This window comes from Rana temporaria, chromosome 13, assembly GCF_905171775.1.
Source record: "Rana temporaria chromosome 13, aRanTem1.1, whole genome shotgun sequence".
NCBI lineage: Eukaryota > Metazoa > Chordata > Amphibia > Anura > Ranidae > Rana > Rana temporaria.
The window spans coordinates 22,963,144-22,981,855 of NC_053501.1; the positions used below are offsets into that span (position 1 = coordinate 22,963,144).

At 40.2% G+C, this 18,712-nt stretch overlaps 1 protein-coding gene across 4 annotated transcripts in view; it reads right to left on the reverse strand.

Annotated features, from left to right (window-relative positions):
- Nucleotides 1-8,495, reverse strand: part of BCL11B (BAF chromatin remodeling complex subunit BCL11B) — a 138,427-nt gene extending 129,932 nt beyond the window's left edge. For 3 of the 4 annotated variants that reach the window (XM_040333213.1, XM_040333215.1, XM_040333212.1), the window contains exon 1: nt 7,823-8,495. In XM_040333213.1, coding sequence (XP_040189147.1) covers nt 7,823-7,880 — 58 coding nt within the window. In that variant the 5' untranslated portion in view covers nt 7,881-8,495. Of the gene's footprint in view, nt 1-4,515; nt 5,028-7,822 lie in introns of those variants that run through there. The other variant, XM_040333216.1, reaches the window with a different exon arrangement.
- Between the last annotated feature and the right edge of the window lie 10,217 nt (nt 8,496-18,712).

An 18,712-nucleotide genomic window follows, 5' to 3' on the forward strand; every position in this document is an offset into this window, starting at 1 on the left:
CTTTTTTTTTTTGACGACCATCTACCGTAATATTTTCAAAATTTGTAAAAATTTAATCAAAAGAAAATAAATAAAAATTGATTGTAGTTGAATTTATGGTATTTTTTTTCAATGGTGTGTTTTTGAATGCTTGATAACTTTGCATGTGAAGTGGCGATGGTGTGTGAAGTGGAGACGGTGTGTGAACTGAAACCGTGAGAATAAAAAAAAAGCCCCCAAAAAAAGGGGTCGTAGAAATTTTAATCTCTGTATAAAATGTGGTCATAGGTAGATGTCACGTTTCTTCCTGTTTTCAACCACAGTCCTTTTCCTGTGGGGCGCTACCTGTCGGCAATAAAAGAGGTCGGCGCTCCTTCAATTCACGCTATCGATCTAATTTCAAGACTATTTGCGTAAATTCACCACTTTTAAAGCAGTCTTCCTAATGAACAATTAAAAATATAACAGGTTCGCTTTGGGACAGCAAAGTTTTTATTTATTTTTTATTTAAAGGCAAAAAAAGGAAACATTTGCTGTCTGCTGCTGCAAGAATTTCACACTGCCTGCTCTCTCTTGGGAGAAGAAGCTATCTCTAATATAGAAAAAAAAAAAACAGACTTAGAGCTGATGAAATCGTAAAGCCAGGATTATGTAATTTAAACAAACCTGTCAGGGGAGGGAAGTGCGATTCCATATTCAATAAAGAGATCGCAAATAAAAAGATGCTTTTTAATTGCAGCCCAGAGCAAGGACCACAGGTACCACCTTTTTTTTTTTTTTTATAAAACTACGACACTCGATAAAAAAAAAAAAAAGTAATTTTTCTATAACCTGACATAACGCATATTAAACTCAGTATGAAGTCTGCAGATCGGGGGGGGTGAAAAAAATGCATGTCGTCGAGGTAATATTAATTGCGGTTCCCTGTTGCATTTTTAGACACCGTAATCATTTAACACGCTTAAATTAAAATGTCAAAGTTTGCTAATTATTGGCGCAATAGATAATAGATAAATCTGTACTGGGTGACAGTGACTAGAGAGGGATGTACTTTTTTTTTCTTTTTTTTTTTTTTTTTTTTTAGGCCTCTGCCTTGTCGGAGGTAAAGAAATGCTCCTTCAGCGATTCTATCATAGATAAGGCCTAATTGGTGCTGGGTTTCAGTTTCTAAATATTTTTTTTTTTTTTTTTTCTTTAGAAAAGGGGACTGCTGAGAAATACAAAAGAGGAGGCTCAGGTGCTTGTGTAGGTATAGAATTTTTTTTTTTACAAGTGTATCTACAACTGAGGGCAAGTTGATTGGAAGCCTATAAGGTGGCATGTGGACGTCTGGCGTAGAAAAAGTAACTCTCCCAGGCTTCAGATTCCTATATAACACAAACCAGAGGGCTTTTTAAACAATAAACAATGCAAAACTGGTTCGACTACTCTCTCAAGCTACGTCTGCATGTACCTTCATGATAAAACATCTACACTCTCTCTTGCAATCCCTTCGTTTTCTCTCCCTATAGCTTTTTTTTTTTTTTTTAAGTCCTGATGATTCTTTTATTGTTGGCAGGACCCAAACGTTGCACGACCCCCCTTTTAGGTCTTACACATTGCCTTCAGGTTCCCAGCTAGCTGTCTGGCTTTTGTTGCTGTTTGTTTAGGAGATGTCAACATAATCCACTGCACAATGCCATCAAAGAAAAAAAAAAAAGAAACGACAGCCCTAGCGCAGGCGATGGAATCGATCGATCCCCAGCTGAACATCCCAGTGCACAAGCACCAAAAAAGACCTTACAGTCCAACCTGCCTCTTTCGTTTTTTGGCTTCTTATTGCTGTCACCTATTTCACAGAATCTTAAAAAAAAAAAAAAACCCACAGCACAAATTTTGACATCACAATGCTTTTTTTTATTCAATTACCCGTGCGTGAAACGACCCTTTTTTTTTTTTTTTTCATTTGCATAATTTGCTAATCCCTAGGGAGGGGAACACCCCAAGTCTGGCTCGCTACTGTACTTCCCGCTTCGTACAGATGTGCATTCTTGTACAGCATTATGAAAGAGAAACGTGCACTAGAATAAGTTATGGCGCAGAAAGAATATACTGATTTTTTTGACAGTTGTCAACGCTCCTACAAGCAGCTCTCAAATGCAAAAATAAGCAGGCAAAGCATACGCAGAATCTGCAAAGCAGTCTAGGAAATAATAAAAAAAAAAAAAAACGCAAGCTGGGCGAATATTGCATCTCGAGTTTAGCAGCCAACAAACTCATCGTGCATGGACCTTGCCAGAGGACCTGCTTCCAGAAACGTCATTTTTGACCAGGGTGTCAAAATCTATGCTCTGCTTCCTAAATACTCATAGCCATGCACCAACAGCTCTACATTTGTGTCTATACCATGTTTGATCAAGACCATTGGTGAAGCTTACAACTGAGGCCATGCATTAAAAAAAATCAAGACAACCTTCTCTGGTGCAAGCAGGGCCACGGCCATGCAAGGGTTACTCAGGGTGCCAATGCACTTTCATGAATATTCAAATGGCACCAATGATGTCATTTCAAAAGTCAATGATCAACCATGCTAAAATCAGGAGAATGTAAACAGCAAATATACTTACCTGATTCAAGTCATCTACAGCCCTTCTGAAACTGGAACATTGAGGGGTGCACAGAGGTATCCCCCAGATCCTCCCCAAAAAAAACACCCCTTCTTCCCCCACTGCTTTCAAGATATCATTCATATATAAACTCCAAGGATCCCCCCAAATATCAGCTGAACCCTAAACAGATTTTGTTTTTAAAAAAAAATGCAAAAACTCCAGCAGCCCATGCACATGTAAATATTGCATGGTAGCAATTAAGTCTACAAAATAAACCTAGCAGCATAATTTCCTCTTCTCAAAGCCTAGATCTCATCTTTTTTTCATATTTTTATTATTTAAAATAAATAAAGCAAGGTATAAACTGACACAGCAAAGCTGTTCCTCGTCACAAAAGGGAACAAAAAAAAACAAAAAAAACAAAACAGCCTTTCTAAATAATTCATCAAAATAGTTCCCCTTAAAAAATATTTTCCTGAGCGATGGAGAGAAGGAAAGCATCGCCGCAGACTGCTCTTCCCCTGCAAGGCAGGGGAGGGGAGAGCCCCTTATATATCCCTATATATATATTTATTTATTTAAATTTGTTAAAATCTTCCATAAATATTCTGCCGGCTCTCCCCGGCTGGCTTGGCCCCCCTAGGACTAATGCAATAAGGGGGTCGACATGCAAAAAAAGGAAGGGTGGTTGGACATAACAGGCTATTGCACTTTATTATTATTTTTTTAAGGGCTTCCAGGAGCTGGGATGGAGAAGGGGGAACGATGCAGCCGCTTGGAGAGCCCGAGCAGTGGGCGGGAAGAGCTGAGCCTTGGGTAGCTGACTGCCTGCACCATCTCAGCAATGTGTAGTTCCCCCTTTCTGTCCCCATTTACCCCAGGAAGGCAGAGAGGGAGAGATCAACACAGACCCCCATTGACTGCCATTGACAAAATACACAGCAAACATTGCTGTCACATTTCCTCCATGGAAATCCACCAAGATAAATATTCATGTTCTATGCTTCAGCACAGCAGACAACAATAAAATTGCATTTTTCTTGATTAAAATCTGGTTAACATATCACTGCAGTTTATAAATGACACACTGAGATGGCATGGTTAATGCCATAGGTGCAGAAATATATGCATGTATGGAAATAATTATATAGCAATATATATATAGATGCATCTGTATATATAGAGATATAGATAAATCTCTCTCTCTCTCTCTCTCTATATATATATATATATATATATATATATATATATATATATATATATATATATATATATATATATATATATACAGTTTGCAGTGTTCTAAGCTACAAAAAGTTACGTTTTTTTGCTTTGTAATGACAATACTTCTGTGATTTCTGAACAATTACACCAACCACGATTGCACGATTGCTGGGGTTGATAATGGGCCATACTCGTATACAGCACATTAGAATTTCCTGTAAACACTATGCGTGCTCTCGAGTGTGACATACAAAGATTAATCATGTACACAGTTTCCCTGATTCTACCACCATCTGATTGCAAGCTCTGTGGTACCAGGGGTTGCATTTTGTGACTGTGTTTTGCATGCACACTGGCACATCAGCCTATTTTATATATATATATATATATATATATATATATATATATATATATATATATATATAATCTGCAAGGACAGGCAATAGCAATCAATAAGAACAGGCTCTAAGTGAAGATAATGATTTTGGAACTTGTGCACACCCCCCCTAAGAATTATACAGGTAATTAACGATAATTCTATGACTTTTACTCAGGGATTGCTCTGCAGCAAAGCTTTTCGATCCCTTGTAGGTATGCAAGTGTGATGGCCTTTGCATTGCAAGCTGCCACATGTGTGTCTATGTTGGAGAGGGCCTTTTGCACCCCAAGCATGCATGCCAAACTTTTCAAAACTCATCTAATACAATTGCAAGTGACAGTTCACCGGTCTGATGTCAGGTCCCACTTGATTTAAACGTTCTAGGCGATTCTGCACTCCCATGGGCATAATCTAGATTTGAGGTGCAGACGTCCCAAGCAATGTGGGTACCATATCCTAGGAGGTATGTGTCCCATCTGAGTGTACGGTGTCTACCTCCCTTTCCTAATAAATTGATCAAGCAACCTCCTCCTTTCGCTCTCCCCCCTTTTCCCTCCCTAGGCTCTCCTGCCAGTTTGGTTGCATTTCCATCTTACAACCACTCAGTTGTAATACTGTTATAAACATATGTTTGCCATTAGCTCTCCCCCGTCTGTCCTGTCCAGGTTCTACCTCCCCACCATCTCCTTGCCCCTGCAACTTTTTCTTTTTTCTAAAACTGCACATATTCACATCCAGAATCTCAGGCCGCCTACTGCCATGGAATTTGATTCAATGATTTGCAATAAAATAATAAAAGACTAATGCCCCAAGACACCTGGCCACTGCCATAGAAGTGATACTGAGCAAGGTCAGGGCATGCAAGATTAAAAAAATAAATAATAATAATAATAATAATAATAATAATAATAATACTAATTACATTTTATTAGATCTTCAGAAGTCTATGGTCAGGTTTACCTTTTTTGCCTAATTAAATGCAGACTGACTGGGTGTCATACTACAGGGGGGCAATGCAAGTGAGTTCAAATGAATGGGTACATGTGTAGGGCTGTGCATAGCTGCAAGCATTAAAAAACATTTCAGGGAGGTTAAATAGCAGTGCACAGAAGTTTCCCCTAATATTGTCTTGATGGACCCCAGGCAATGCTTTCTAATATTAAGATTTTTTAGCTACACCTCTAAACTGTAAAAAAGCAAAGAACAAATGTAACTTAATAAATATAGACTGCAATGTTCGAAAATACAAACTCATGTGGATTCTTGGAGTTTTAGACACCCTTAGGTGTAATGTACTCAGAATCAGACTGTCATACTGTCATGATGGGCCCCCAACGATAGACTGCAATGTTCCAACACAAACTCTATAGGATGTTGGGATTTTTGACACCCTTAAAATGCCTTTTATTTCAGTGGGAGTAATACTCTCAGAATCAAGGATTGTCTTATATTGTCCTAGTGGACTCCAAAGATAAAGTGTAATATTCTAATGTACAGACTCAATTGCATATTGAAGTTCTTAGTGCCCTTAAAATCTCAATTACTTGACTAGATGTAATGTTCTCATAATCAAAGACTGCCCTTGTACCATCCTGGTGGACCCCAAAGGTAGACTGTAATGTTCTCAGGATAAAAGACTGCCCTTATACTGTCCTGATGGACCCCAACGATAGACTGTAATGTTCTCAGAATCAAAGACTGCCCCTATACTATCCTGATGGACCCCAAAGATAGACTGTAATGTTCTCAGAATCAAAGATTGCCCTTATACTGTCCTGATGGACCCAAAAGATAGACTGTAATGTTCTCAGAATAAAAGTCTGCCCTTATACTGTCCTGATGGACCCCAAAGATAGACTGTAATGTTCTCAGAATCAAAGACTGCCCTTATACTGTCCTGATGGACCCCAACGATAGACTGTAATGTTCTAATGCAAAAACTCAATTGGACATTGGAGTTTTAAAATCCCCAAATACTTGACTAGGTATAATCAAAATCAATGAACTGTCCTTATACTTTCCTGATGGATCCCAAAGATAGACTGCAATGTGCTGATGTACATATTCAATTGGATTTTGGAGTTTTAACAGCAAAATTACTTGACTAGGTGTAATGTTCTCAGAATTAAGGACTGTCATGTTCTCAGAATTAAGGACTGTCCCATACTGTCCTGATGGACACCTCAAAGATAGAGTGCAATGTTCTAATGTACAAATTCAATTGGATTTTGGAGTTTTCAATTCCCAATTACTTGACTAGGTGTAATGTGCTCAGAATTATGGACTGCAATGTTCCCAGAATTAAGGACTGTTCTATACTGTCCTGGTGGACCCCAAAGATACAATGCAATGTTCTCAGGATTAAGGACTGTCCTATATTGTCCTGGTGGACCTCCAAGACAACGTGCAATGTTCTCAGGATTAAGGTCTGTCCTATATTGTCCTGGTGGACCTCAACGATAAAGTGCAATGTTCTCAGAATTAAAACCTACCCTACATTGTCCTGGTGGACCTCAAAGATAAAGTGCAATGTTCTCTGAATTAAAACCTACCCTACATTGTCCTGGTGGACCTTAAAGCTAGAGTGCAATGTTTTCAGAATTATGGACAGTCCTACATTGTCCTGGTGGACCTTAAAGCTAAAGTGCAATGTTTTCAGAATTATGGACTGTCCTATATTGTCCTGGTGGACCTCAAAGCTAAAGTGCAATGTTTTCAGAATTATGGACTGTCCTATATTGTCCTGGTGGACCTTAAAGCTAAAGTGCAGTGTTCTTGGGATTAAGGACTGTCCTATATTGTCCTAGTGGACCTCAAAGATAAAGTGCAATGTTCTCAGAATTAAAACCTGCCCTACATTGTCTTGGTGGACCTCAAAGCTAAAGTGCAATGTTTTCAGAATTATGGACTGTCCTATATTGTCCTGGTGGACCTCAAAGCTAAAGTGCAATGTTCTCAGGATTAAGGACTGTCCTAAATTGTCCTGGTGGACCTCAAAGCTAAAGTGCAATGTTCTCGGGATTAAGGACTGTCCTATATTGTCCTAGTGGACCTCAAAGATAAAGTGCAATGTTCTGAGAATTAAAACCTGCCCTACATTGTCCTGGTGGACCTCAAAGATAAAATGCAATGTTCAAATGTTCAAACTCAATTGGATGTTGAGACCCTTGGCACCCTTAAAATCCCAGTTATATAGGACTGTAATGTTCTCAGAATCAAGGACTGTCCATATACTGGATACTAGGTAATCCTAAATGTGCCACCTTAAAAAAAAAAAATCTGACCTGGATATATAGCAAAGAACAATTGTATCTCTTAGGGGGGAACTGTAAGATTTTAGGACTGCCTGGTGTCCTTAGAATGCATCCCAGGACAATGTTGCAAAGAAAAAAAACCTGGAAATCACAGCTGGCAGCTAACAAAAGTGCAGCACGACTGCTTCACCAGGGTGCTGTCAAAAAAAAGGCAGCACATGTGTTCAGCAACTTTTCCTGACTTCCCAAATCTCTTCTGATTTTCCCCCCACTCTCTCTCTCTCTCTCTCCTTCTCTCTCTCTCTTAAAAAACTTTTCCTGGTGCCCAGCTCCTTGCAAACCACCACCACCAACCCCCCCAAAGAAGAGATCGGTGACCCCCCTCCATGCAGACTTACGTGCGATGATCTCCCTTTGTAACAAGTGTTGCGGGTTCCCTTGCTTGCGACGGGACATTGCCTTGGCATTTACAGTGGCATCGCCCGGAGATCTGCACACTGCTCCTTCCTCTCCCACCTTCCTCGGCTCTCCCTCTTCTTCTTCCTCCTCCTTCTTCTCCTTCTTCTTCTTTTTCAAAATGCAAAACAAGGAAGGAAAAAAAAAAATCAAATAAAAAAAAAAGAGTGAGACCTGGGTGCCCCTCTTTTCAGCTCAGCTAGGGCAGTGTGATCTCCAATCTTCGCAACTTAAGAACTGCCTGTGCCCACTCCACTTAAGTCCACGGTGCCCAAAAAAAAAAAAAAAAAAAAATTAAATTGAAGGTAAAAAAAAAAGGAAAAAAATGCCAAAAATAAAATAAAAAATATAATAAAATGCCCAAAAATAAAAATATATAGAGAGAGTGGGAGCTGACCCTTTTTGCTGGTTGCAGGGGTTGCCCAAGAGTGTCTTCAGCTCGCAGGGAAGCCTGGCACTGCCCTGCACATTCACTGTCCAGCACTTTGCACTGCTCCACTTGGCTGGCACTAAGGAGGGGGGTTGGGGGGGTGGGGGAGGAAGGAGGACTATTTAATGGTGAAGATGGCGGAGTCCTGGTTCTCTGGGAGCTCTCTGTCTCTCTATGGCTGGGTCTGCCTCTGTACAATGGGATAAAATTCAAGTTCAAGTACGGACGTGACGTTTAATCTGCACCAGAGACAAAAAGACCGAGAGACTAGGAGCACTGGGGGCGACTAGTGGTGGCTTTTTAACATTGTACCCTGGAACACAAGAAGAAGAAGACACAGACTACTAGCACATGCCTCTAATGCTTCTTTGTACATCGCTCCTGCTCCTGCAGCCGACATTCTTCCCCCCCTCTTTTACATAGCGGGGGACAGCTTTGGAAAGGCAGACTTTTCTTGTACCCCCCTCTTGCTTGTCCTGCCAGCTGACATTTATAAACACTCTACTTTTTTTCTTAATTTATTTGTTACATTGTTTACAAAACAAACATACATTGTTACCATTTTCCATATAGTGTAACAATTCTCATTTCTGGGCATGGCTGATCCTAGAAGAGCCATCGGCAAGTTTCCGATTCGGAAAGCCGCGTCCGACCGCCTTTGCGCGTTTTTGGTGGGGCTCATGCAGACGGACGGTCGCTTTTTTTTATCAAAATTTGGAATCTACGGTGTTGCGGTTATCGGTCGCTGCTGCCCTATGTCACACATAAACGCGCGTTCAAATTCATCTAAGTGCTTAAAAAGTGGGCATGCGTTGCCTTCCGTTGATATGCGTTTTTTCTTTTTTTCGCGTTCAATTGCTATGGGTCCCCTGTAAACATACACACACCGTTACAATTTTCATACATTGTCACAATTCTCCTTTCTGGGTTTGGAGAGGCATGGCTGTTCCTAGAAAAGCGATCGGCAAGTTTCCGATTCAGAAAGCGGCGCTTTACCGCCTTGTGCGTTTTTTTGGGGGGGGGGTTCGTGCAGACGGACGTTTGCTTTTTTTTGTAACTGGATTTGGAGTCGACGGCATTTGCGGTTATCGCTCGCCGGGCCTGACCACCTTGTGCGTATTTTTTTTTTGGGGGGGGGGGGGGTTCGTGCAGACGGACGTTTGCTTTTTTTTTGGTAACTGGATTTGGAGTCGACGGCATTTGCGGTTAGCGGTCGCCGCTGCCCTACGTCACATGGTTTGGAGTCGACGGCATTTGCTGTTATCGGTCGCCGCTGCCCTACGTCACATGGTTTGTTTACACATAAACGCATGTTAAAATTTTTGAAAGTGTTCAAAAAGCGGACACGCGTTGCCTTCCGTTGGCGTGCATTTTTCACGCGCGTTGACATGCGTTTAAAGGCACTTTGATATGCATTTTTATGCGCGTTCAATTGCGCGTTTAAATTCATCGAAGTGCTTAAAAAGCATAGTCTTCCATTGCATGCATTTTTAATGCATGCAATTTTTTAATGATATGCGTTTTTTTTTTTTTTTTTTGCACGTTCAATTCCTATGGGTATGGGTACACATGCTACAATTTTCATATATTGTCACAATTCTCCTCTCTGGACTTGGGGAGGCATGGCTGTTCCAAAAAGAGCGATTGGCAAGTTTCTGATTTGGAAAGCGGCCTTGCGCCTTTTGTGGGGCTCATCCCGACGGACGTTCGTTTTTTTTCCGAGTCAACGGCATTTGCGTTTTTCAGTCGCTGCTACCCTATACGCCATGAGCTTGTTCACACATAAATGCACGTTAAAATTCATGAATATGTGGACATGCGTTGCTGTCCGTTGGGGTGCATTTTTATGTGCGCTGGCGCGCGTTTTAAAGCACGTTGATATGCATTTTTATGCTTTTTATGTTTTCAGTCGCTGCTGCCCTACGTCATGGCCTTGTTCACACATAAGCGCATGTTAAAATTCAAGACAATGCTCAAAAAGTGGATGTGCGTTGCCTTCCGTCAGCATGCATTTATATGGGCACGTTGATATGCATTTTTATGCGCATTCAATTACTATGGGCCCTTGTAAGCATACATACACTGTTATAATTTTCATACACTGTCACAATTCTTCTTTCCGGGCTTGGAGAGGCATGGCTGTTCCTAGAAGAGCAATCAGCAAGTTTCCGAAAGGTAAGGTCTTCGAAACGGGGGTCCGGCCACCTCGCGCCTTTTGTGGAGCTCGTGCAGACGGAAGTTCGCTTTTTGTAACGGGATTTGGAGTCAACGCCGTTGCGGTTATCGGCCACTGCTGCCCTATGTCATACGCAAAATCTGGTGCAACTGTGCATAGTAGCCAATCAGCTTCTAACTTCAGCCTGTTCAATTAAGCTTTGACAACAAAACGTGGAAGCTGATTGGTTTCTATGCAGAGCTGCACTTAGTAAATCAATCCCATTGCTAGAATTCTTGTTCACACATAAACGCGCGTTAAAATTCACGAGAATGCTCGAAAAGTTGGCGTGCATTTTTAAATGCAATGACACGTTTTAATGCACGTTGATATGCATTTTTATGCATGTTCACATGCATACACTGTTACAATTTTTATACACAGGGGTTGATTTACTGAAACTAGAGACTGCAAAATCTGGTGCAGCTGTACATGGTAGCCAATCAGCTTCTAGCTTCAGCTTGTTGAATTAACCTTTGACAAAAAAAAACTGGAACCTGATTGGTTTCTATGCAGAGCTGCGCCAGATTTTGCGCTCTCCAGTTTTAGTAAATCTCCCCTATTGCTATAATTCTCCTTTCTGGGCTTGGAAGGGCAAGACTGTTCCTAGAAGAGTGATTGGCAAGTTCTGATTCGGGAACGTAAAGTCTTTGAAAGGGGCGTCCGATCACCTTGTGCTTTTTATGGGGCTCATGCAGATTGGCGTTCGCTTTTTTTGGAACAGGCCTTCTCTCACATAAACGTGCCTTAAAACACATGAAAATACTTGAAAAATAGATGTGTTACTTTCCATTGACGTGCATTTTTATGTGAATTGGCGTGCTTTTAACACGCGTTGATGCAAGTTTTTTAGAACATTTGCTATGGGTCCTTGTAAGGGGCAAAATAATAAAAAGCTTTGCGTAGATGTGCGTTTACATACATATACGTGCATTGCATTGGGTTTAGATGCATACATGTAGCATTTTAACGCAATGAAACGCACTGCACATGACACCAGCGTTGTGGTGTGAACAGGACACCTGTTTTCTATATGTCCTTGCAGTGACCTGCATTTTTCCCATGCGATAACAGGCCTGTTCACACACAAACGTGCTTTATATAATCATGGACATGCTCATAATGTGCGTTTCCTTCCATTGATGTGCATTTTTATGTGCACTGACATACGTTTCAACACGCGTTGTTTTTATGTGCATTAATTTGCTATGGCTCCTTGTAAGGGACAAAATAAAATGCTTTTTTTTTTTTTTTCCTAAAAAGATTTGCTTTGCATTGATATGCATTTATTTGCTATGGGTCCTTGTAAGGGACAAAATAATAATAAAAATAATTAATAATAGATTTGCATTGCATTGATGTGTATTTATTTGCTATGGGTCCTTGTAAGGGACAAAATAATAAAAAGCTTTTTTTTTTTTTCTTTATATATAGATTTGCATTGCATTGATGTGCATTCATTTGCCATGGATCATTGTAAGGGACAAAATAATAATAAACAATTAAAATAAAATTCTTAATAGATATGCATTGCATTAATGTGCATTTATTTGCCATGGGTCATTGTAAGGGACAAAATAATAATAAAAAAAATAATTCTTAATGGATATGCATTGCATTGATGTGCACTTATTTGCCATGGGTCATTGTAAGGGACAAAATAAAAAATAATAATAAAAAATTAAATACAATTCTTAATAGATATGCATTGCATTGATGTGCATTTATTTGCCATGGGTCATTGTAAGGGACAAAATAATAATAAAAAAATAAAAATAAAATTCTTAATAGATATGCATTGCATTGATGTGCATTTATTTGCCATGGGTCATTGTAAGGGACACAATAATAATAAAAAATAAAAATAAAATTCTTAATCGATATGCATTGCATTGATGTGCATTTATTTGTCATGGCCATGGGTCATTGTAAGGGACAACATAATAATAATAATAATAATAATAATAATAATAAAATGTTTCTTAATAGATTTGCATTGCATTGATGTGCATTTATTTGCTATGGGTCCTTGTAAAGGACTAAATAATAATAAAAAATAAAAAAAACATTTTTTGTTTCTCAATAGATTTGCATTGCATTCATGAGCATTCACATGCATTGCATTGGGTCAAACTGCATAAATGTAGCATTTTAATGCAACAATCTGCACATGACACCAGCATTGTGATGTGGACAGGACACTTATTTTCTATATGTCCTTACGGTGACCTGCATTTTTCCCCTTGCGGTAAAATGCAGGTCGCTGCGCTATATGTGAACAGGGCCTTAGAGTTGCAAGCAGCGCATAAACAGCTCCAGCAGGTTCCCAAAATGATTTAAAAGTGAGTTTGTTTTTTTGGGGGGGGGGGGGGGGTTCGGCAGGTTGACTTCTGACTGAGCCTTTGGCCCGTGGGCGTGAGCCCCAAAGCAGTTTGGGAAATAAATGAAAAGTGTTGTGATTGGTTGCAAACTGGTTTAATTACGAAACCCAATGGGCCCACCATGCCAGTGCGGTAGATGACAGCGCCGGTGTCCCAGGATGTGATTTTCACCGATTGGCATCCAAGTGTAGCTTGTTAGGCTGAAGGATCTTGGGGGGGCTCTCCGCTCTTCAGGTCTTACCGATGAAGCATTACACCTACAGTGTGAGCGAAGCTTCACTCCTACAGCCTCCGAACTGACAATTTATTTTATAAATTATTCGTTATTTCACAAGCACCCAAGGACACATCCATCGGAGGTATAATTAAAACAAGCAAAACTTGGAAAGCCCAAAACCTTTCGATCCATCTTCTTCCAGGTTCAAAAATATGACTGAAAATCTTTAATATTTCTGATTCGTTCCAAAAAGACACAGCGTTCACCCCGAGCAAGAAGCGTGCAGGGTTAATAATTAAAAAGCCTGACATTATGCGCATAGTTTTTTTTTTTATCACCGCTTAATTTCTACAATTTAGCTACGAGGCAAGTGACACTTGGTCGCAACGCGGGGTAGCAAATATTGTTCTGTCTGTACATCCTTTTTCATATTAATATTTGTTTTGGCTCATTTATCACCTGATCCTGAGGAATATTCGTGGGAATTCTTCTCCTTGCCCTTTCTGCATGAAAAATTAAATAATAATAATAAAAAAAAAACTGTTTATCCATAGAGAATATAGAAAGGGGGGGGGGGGTGTTTTTAAATAACAGTTATTGTGTACATCTCCCATACCTAGAGAGCTGTTGCAATGGCAGGAACTGAATCGAAATTGGCAAAGGTTATAAATATGTATAAAATTATGTTAATCTATAGGGTAAAACATTTCAATGGCATTGTCAGCTACTACATCATCGATGGAATTTGTAATAATTAAATAGCCCAGACAATAAGCCACTGGCATTCCTTGTTTGAAGGACACCTATTCATTCTGATCATAAAGGAGGTGAAAAGTGTAAGAAAAAAAAAAAAATAGGGATGAAGCCTGTTTAAACTGTAGGAGGTTAAAAAAAAAAAAATACATCACGGGGGACAGTCGCAGGCGCTTGCAATATTGTTGTCTACATACCGAGGCATTTATTTTTATCATTACAGCATCCATGCATAATCACTGCAAGTGCAGTCACACATGATGGAGTAGAAAGTAGAAGTGGGAATGTTGTTCTCTGAAAGCTGCATTGCCTCACTACATTCTAAATAGATGATAAAAGGCGGTTTTTACGTCTTTTCCATTGGCTGGACCTTATTTTTTTTCAACCTTTCGGCTAAAATTTGCTAATAGATTTTGATGCATACATTTTTAAACGTTGGTCATGACCCAAATTAGGCTAATAAAAAAAAAAAATGCATACCACTGTTTCTGTCATTATTTAAAAAATAAAAACTTTCTAAAGTTATTTTCTACTTTTGTGAGACCACAGCATTTTTTTTTACAAGTGGAAGTCTTCTGCAGGTGTCTTCTGAAGTATTCTTATCTTGATATGTCTATAATACTACTAGTATGGTAAAAACTGCAATCTATTTATTTTATTAGAATTATTCTTTTTATTTATTTATTTTCATTATTATTATATGTATATTATATTTATTTAATTATGTTTATTATATCTGCAATAAATGTATTTTATTTACTATATATTTGTTTCTTCTTCTTCTTCTTCTAGAAATGCCTCTTTTATGTAATTTTTTTATTTTATTTTATTTGGTTGTATAGCTTTTTTTTTTCTCTCATTCTTTATTTTCTTTGGTTGTATAGCTACGTTTGGACAGATGAATAATGAGCCTGCGTTAATGACACCTCCCTCCCTTCTTCCCTGGTCATCTAGTGCCATCAATATCTCATCGGGCCCCTTAAAGCCCATGTGATAAGCATAGGCAGTGTCTGTCCATAACCCAGCGGGATACAGGAGGCTGCTGTGGGAAGAAGAAGGAGGGGGGTATGGGTATGGGTGGTGGGGGGGGGGGGGGGGGTTGGCGTAGATGGTTTATCTCACCCTTCTGTCCCCCAGGCTAAATTCTAACACAGTCCAGCACATTCAAAACTTACTACTGATATATCCTTTTACAGAAACCAGCATGGGGCTGTTATAGCTCAGCTGGTCAAGGAATGTCTTTTTTTTTGTTTTTTTTGTTAACCCCTTGCTGACTTCACGGCAGACCGTGGGCCAGGTCGGCCGGGGAAGGGTTAACGAGAGCGCCGAGAGGACACGCCGCGGTCTAAGGACCCATGCGGTTATTTAACTGGGTGCACTGTGGTGGAAAAAAATCCTTTTCACCGCTGAATAGGTTTGGCCTGGAATTCAGCAGTGGAGGAGTTAATGATATAATTGCTGGTGGCTGGGCTTATGAATGGGGATGTCCTTAGCTGTGGCTGCGGGGAGGAGTAGACATGCAATACCTCTCATATTCCATTCCTCTACTTATGTACACCAATTCCCCCAGCAGTCAATGTCCTCCTCTTCTCACCTAGAGGTCTGCAAGACCCACCAACTCCCCACCCCACCCATACACCACCTTGGACTCCACCTGTTGTCATAATGACAGATGTCACGGGTCAGGCGGGCCTCGTCAGGAATGTGCAAAAGCTTAGAATAGGAAGGTGCAAGGAAAGGCTAAAGGCAAAAAAAAAAAAGACTTGATTTATTGTACCTTCCTTATCCCTTTTTATTCCAAAGTTGTAATACTATCATGATGGCCATATATCCTCGAATTTCCAGGTATGCTCCAGAAGTCTCTTGCAACCCATGTCCCTAAAATTTCCCTGATTTGACCTGCTATATCATAAAAGATCTATTTCCTCGATTGCAGATACTATCATTAATATTACGATCTTAATGGCCAACTAGCCTCGAATTTCCAGAAGTCTTCTATATCACTTGGCGCTAAGTGAGCAAGTGAATAGCGTGTGAACCTGGAAGGGTAAAATAGGCAATGCAAAATTGAATGTGAAGAAAACCAAAAACATAAAAGTCCAAAGTGAATAATAAACATCTATGGAAGGTCCTAAGAGTCCAAAATAAAGTGAAAGGTCTTTCTTGGATAATCCGGGATGAATCTTGAAAATACAGTCAAAATGGTAACCAGATTCAATGGACACACGTACCCAGTGCCGATCCTGACCTCCTTGGGGCCCTAAGCAAAATGACAAATGATATGTCACATTAAAGTTGAGAAGCAGGGGGGGCTGCCGACAGTGACATGTCACATTAAAGATTAAAATTGAGAAGTGGGGGAGGGGGTGTTCTGCTGTCGGAAATGACATCTTACATTTAAGTGAGAAGCGGGGGGTGCTGATATCTTACCTCTTCTCCCATGCAGCCAGGGAGTTGAGAAGCAGAGTGAGGGGCCGAAAATTACTTCTCACCAGGCGGGGCCTCTAGTAATTTGGGGGGCCCTCCGCAGCTTTGCGGGGCCCTAAGCAGCTTGCATAGTGAGCCTATAGGGCGGATCGGCCCTGCACGTACCGTATAGAACGTGGGTCAAACAGGCACTCTTGAGGGAATGACCTAAAACAGGAGCTCCCACCTCTGGAAAAATGGTAGGAAGGGTTCCACCCAAAGTTGAATGAGGACTATCAGGTATCCATGATGGACTCCAAAACATGCGATGAATCATATGAAATGGTGTGCATGAAAAACAAATGATCCGCACATAGTGTGATACTGTTTGCCGTTAAGTGGTAAAAAAAAGGGGGGGGTTTACACTTACAGCAAATCTGATAAAACAAGCTTGTAAATAAAATGGAGTATAGGCAACAATTCCAAGAGCATTATTCAACGTGTTTCGTCCAATTGGACATCATCTGGGGTATTCTGTATCTTGAGCTGCACTAAAACCATCTACCAAGTCCACACGTGTACCTATGCCTATAATGTACATTAAAATACACAATCAAATCAGAAATTAAAAGAAAAAAAGGGAGGACGTATCAAAAAGTCCTTTTAAATCAACGGTAAATCCACAACTTCAAAACTGTTTCTCCAACACCAGTGAATTGGGAAATCCATGCATCAAAAGTCACCAGGAAGAAATGAACGGCTGCACACCACATGAACGTCCCAATGATTTTATTCCAAAAAATAGCAAATGACAGCCAACAAAGACAGAGTGTCCGAACCCAGGAGTTAGTGTTTGTTGGCTGTCATTTGCTATTTTTTGGAGTAAAATCGTTGGAATGTTCCTGTGGTGTGCAGTTGTTCTTTTCTTCCTATTGAGGGCCATGGCCTGCACCCAGCACATTCGGACTGTAGTGACTGCTTGTCTGAAGTGGCATCTTTCTTGTTTGAATGAAAAGCCACCACTTCGCTGTCCAAAGCGCCCAGAAAAAAAAAACAGATGAAGTCATCACTACGCATTTCGTCACAGATGATGTCTTCTGGGGCATACCTGGGAAGTTACGTGCAATCAAAGTCCCTAAAATGTCCTTAATTTAACCCGCTGTATCAAAAAAAGATCTATTTTCTCTATTGGAGATTGGTATCTTTTTTTTCCCCAGCAGCAATACTTTTCACACTTGCCAACTGCCCCTAGATTGCCAGATAAATTGTTTCCCCGAAAATAAGACCTATCGTGATTTTAAAATATTTTATTGTTTTATTCCAGGTTTTTTTAGAACATAGAGAGGGGGAAATGACAGAACACTTTATTATTTTTTCCAGAAGAAGGTGACATGACTGTATTTGAATAAATGTAGATTATTGTACATACCATAAATAAATAAGTCCTCCCCTGAAAATAAGCCCTAGTAAAAAAAAATTTGTAGCCAAAATTAATATAAGACCTGGTCTTATTTTGGGGGGAAACACAGTAGCTCCCTTGAAGTCCTAAAGTGTAAAACCCAGGAACAAAAAATGTGGATGTATTGCAGCTTACTTTTTCATAGATGTGGTGACTGAATTCGTTTTCTCTTTTCATGCTTTTTTTCTTCTTTATTTTCCAAAACCTGAAAATTCCCAAACCTGAACATACTCAAACCCGAACATACTCAAACCCGAACATAATCAAACCCGAACATTCCCAAACCCGAAAATTCCCAAACCAGAAAATTCCCAAACCCGAACATTCCCAAGCCCGAACATACCCAAACCTGATAATTCCCAGACCCAAACATACCCGAACATTCCCAAACCTGAACATGCCTAAACCTGATAATTTCCAAACCCGAACATACCCAAACCCAAAAATTCCGAAACCCGAACATACCCAAACTTTCCTAACCCCGAAAATTCCCAAACCCGAACATACCCAAACCCGAACATACCCAAACCCGAACATACCCAAACCCAAACTTTCCCAAACCCGAACATTTCCAAACCTGGAAATTCCCAAACCAGAAAATTCCCAAACCCGAACATAATCAAACCCGAACATTATCAAACCCGAACATTCCCAAGCCCGAACATACCCAAACCTGATAATTCCCAGACCCAAACATACCCAAACCCGAACATTCCCAAACCCGAACATACCCAAACCTGATAATTCCCAAACCCGAACATACCCAAACCTGAAAATTCCGAAACCCGAGCATACCCAAACCCAAACTTTCCCAACCCCGAAAATTCCCAAACCCGAACATACCCAAACCCGAACAAACCCGAACATACCCAAACCCAAACTTTCCCAAACCCGAACATTTCCAAACCCGGAAATTCCCAAACCAGAAAATTCCCAAACCCGAACATAATCAAACCCGAACATTCCCAAAC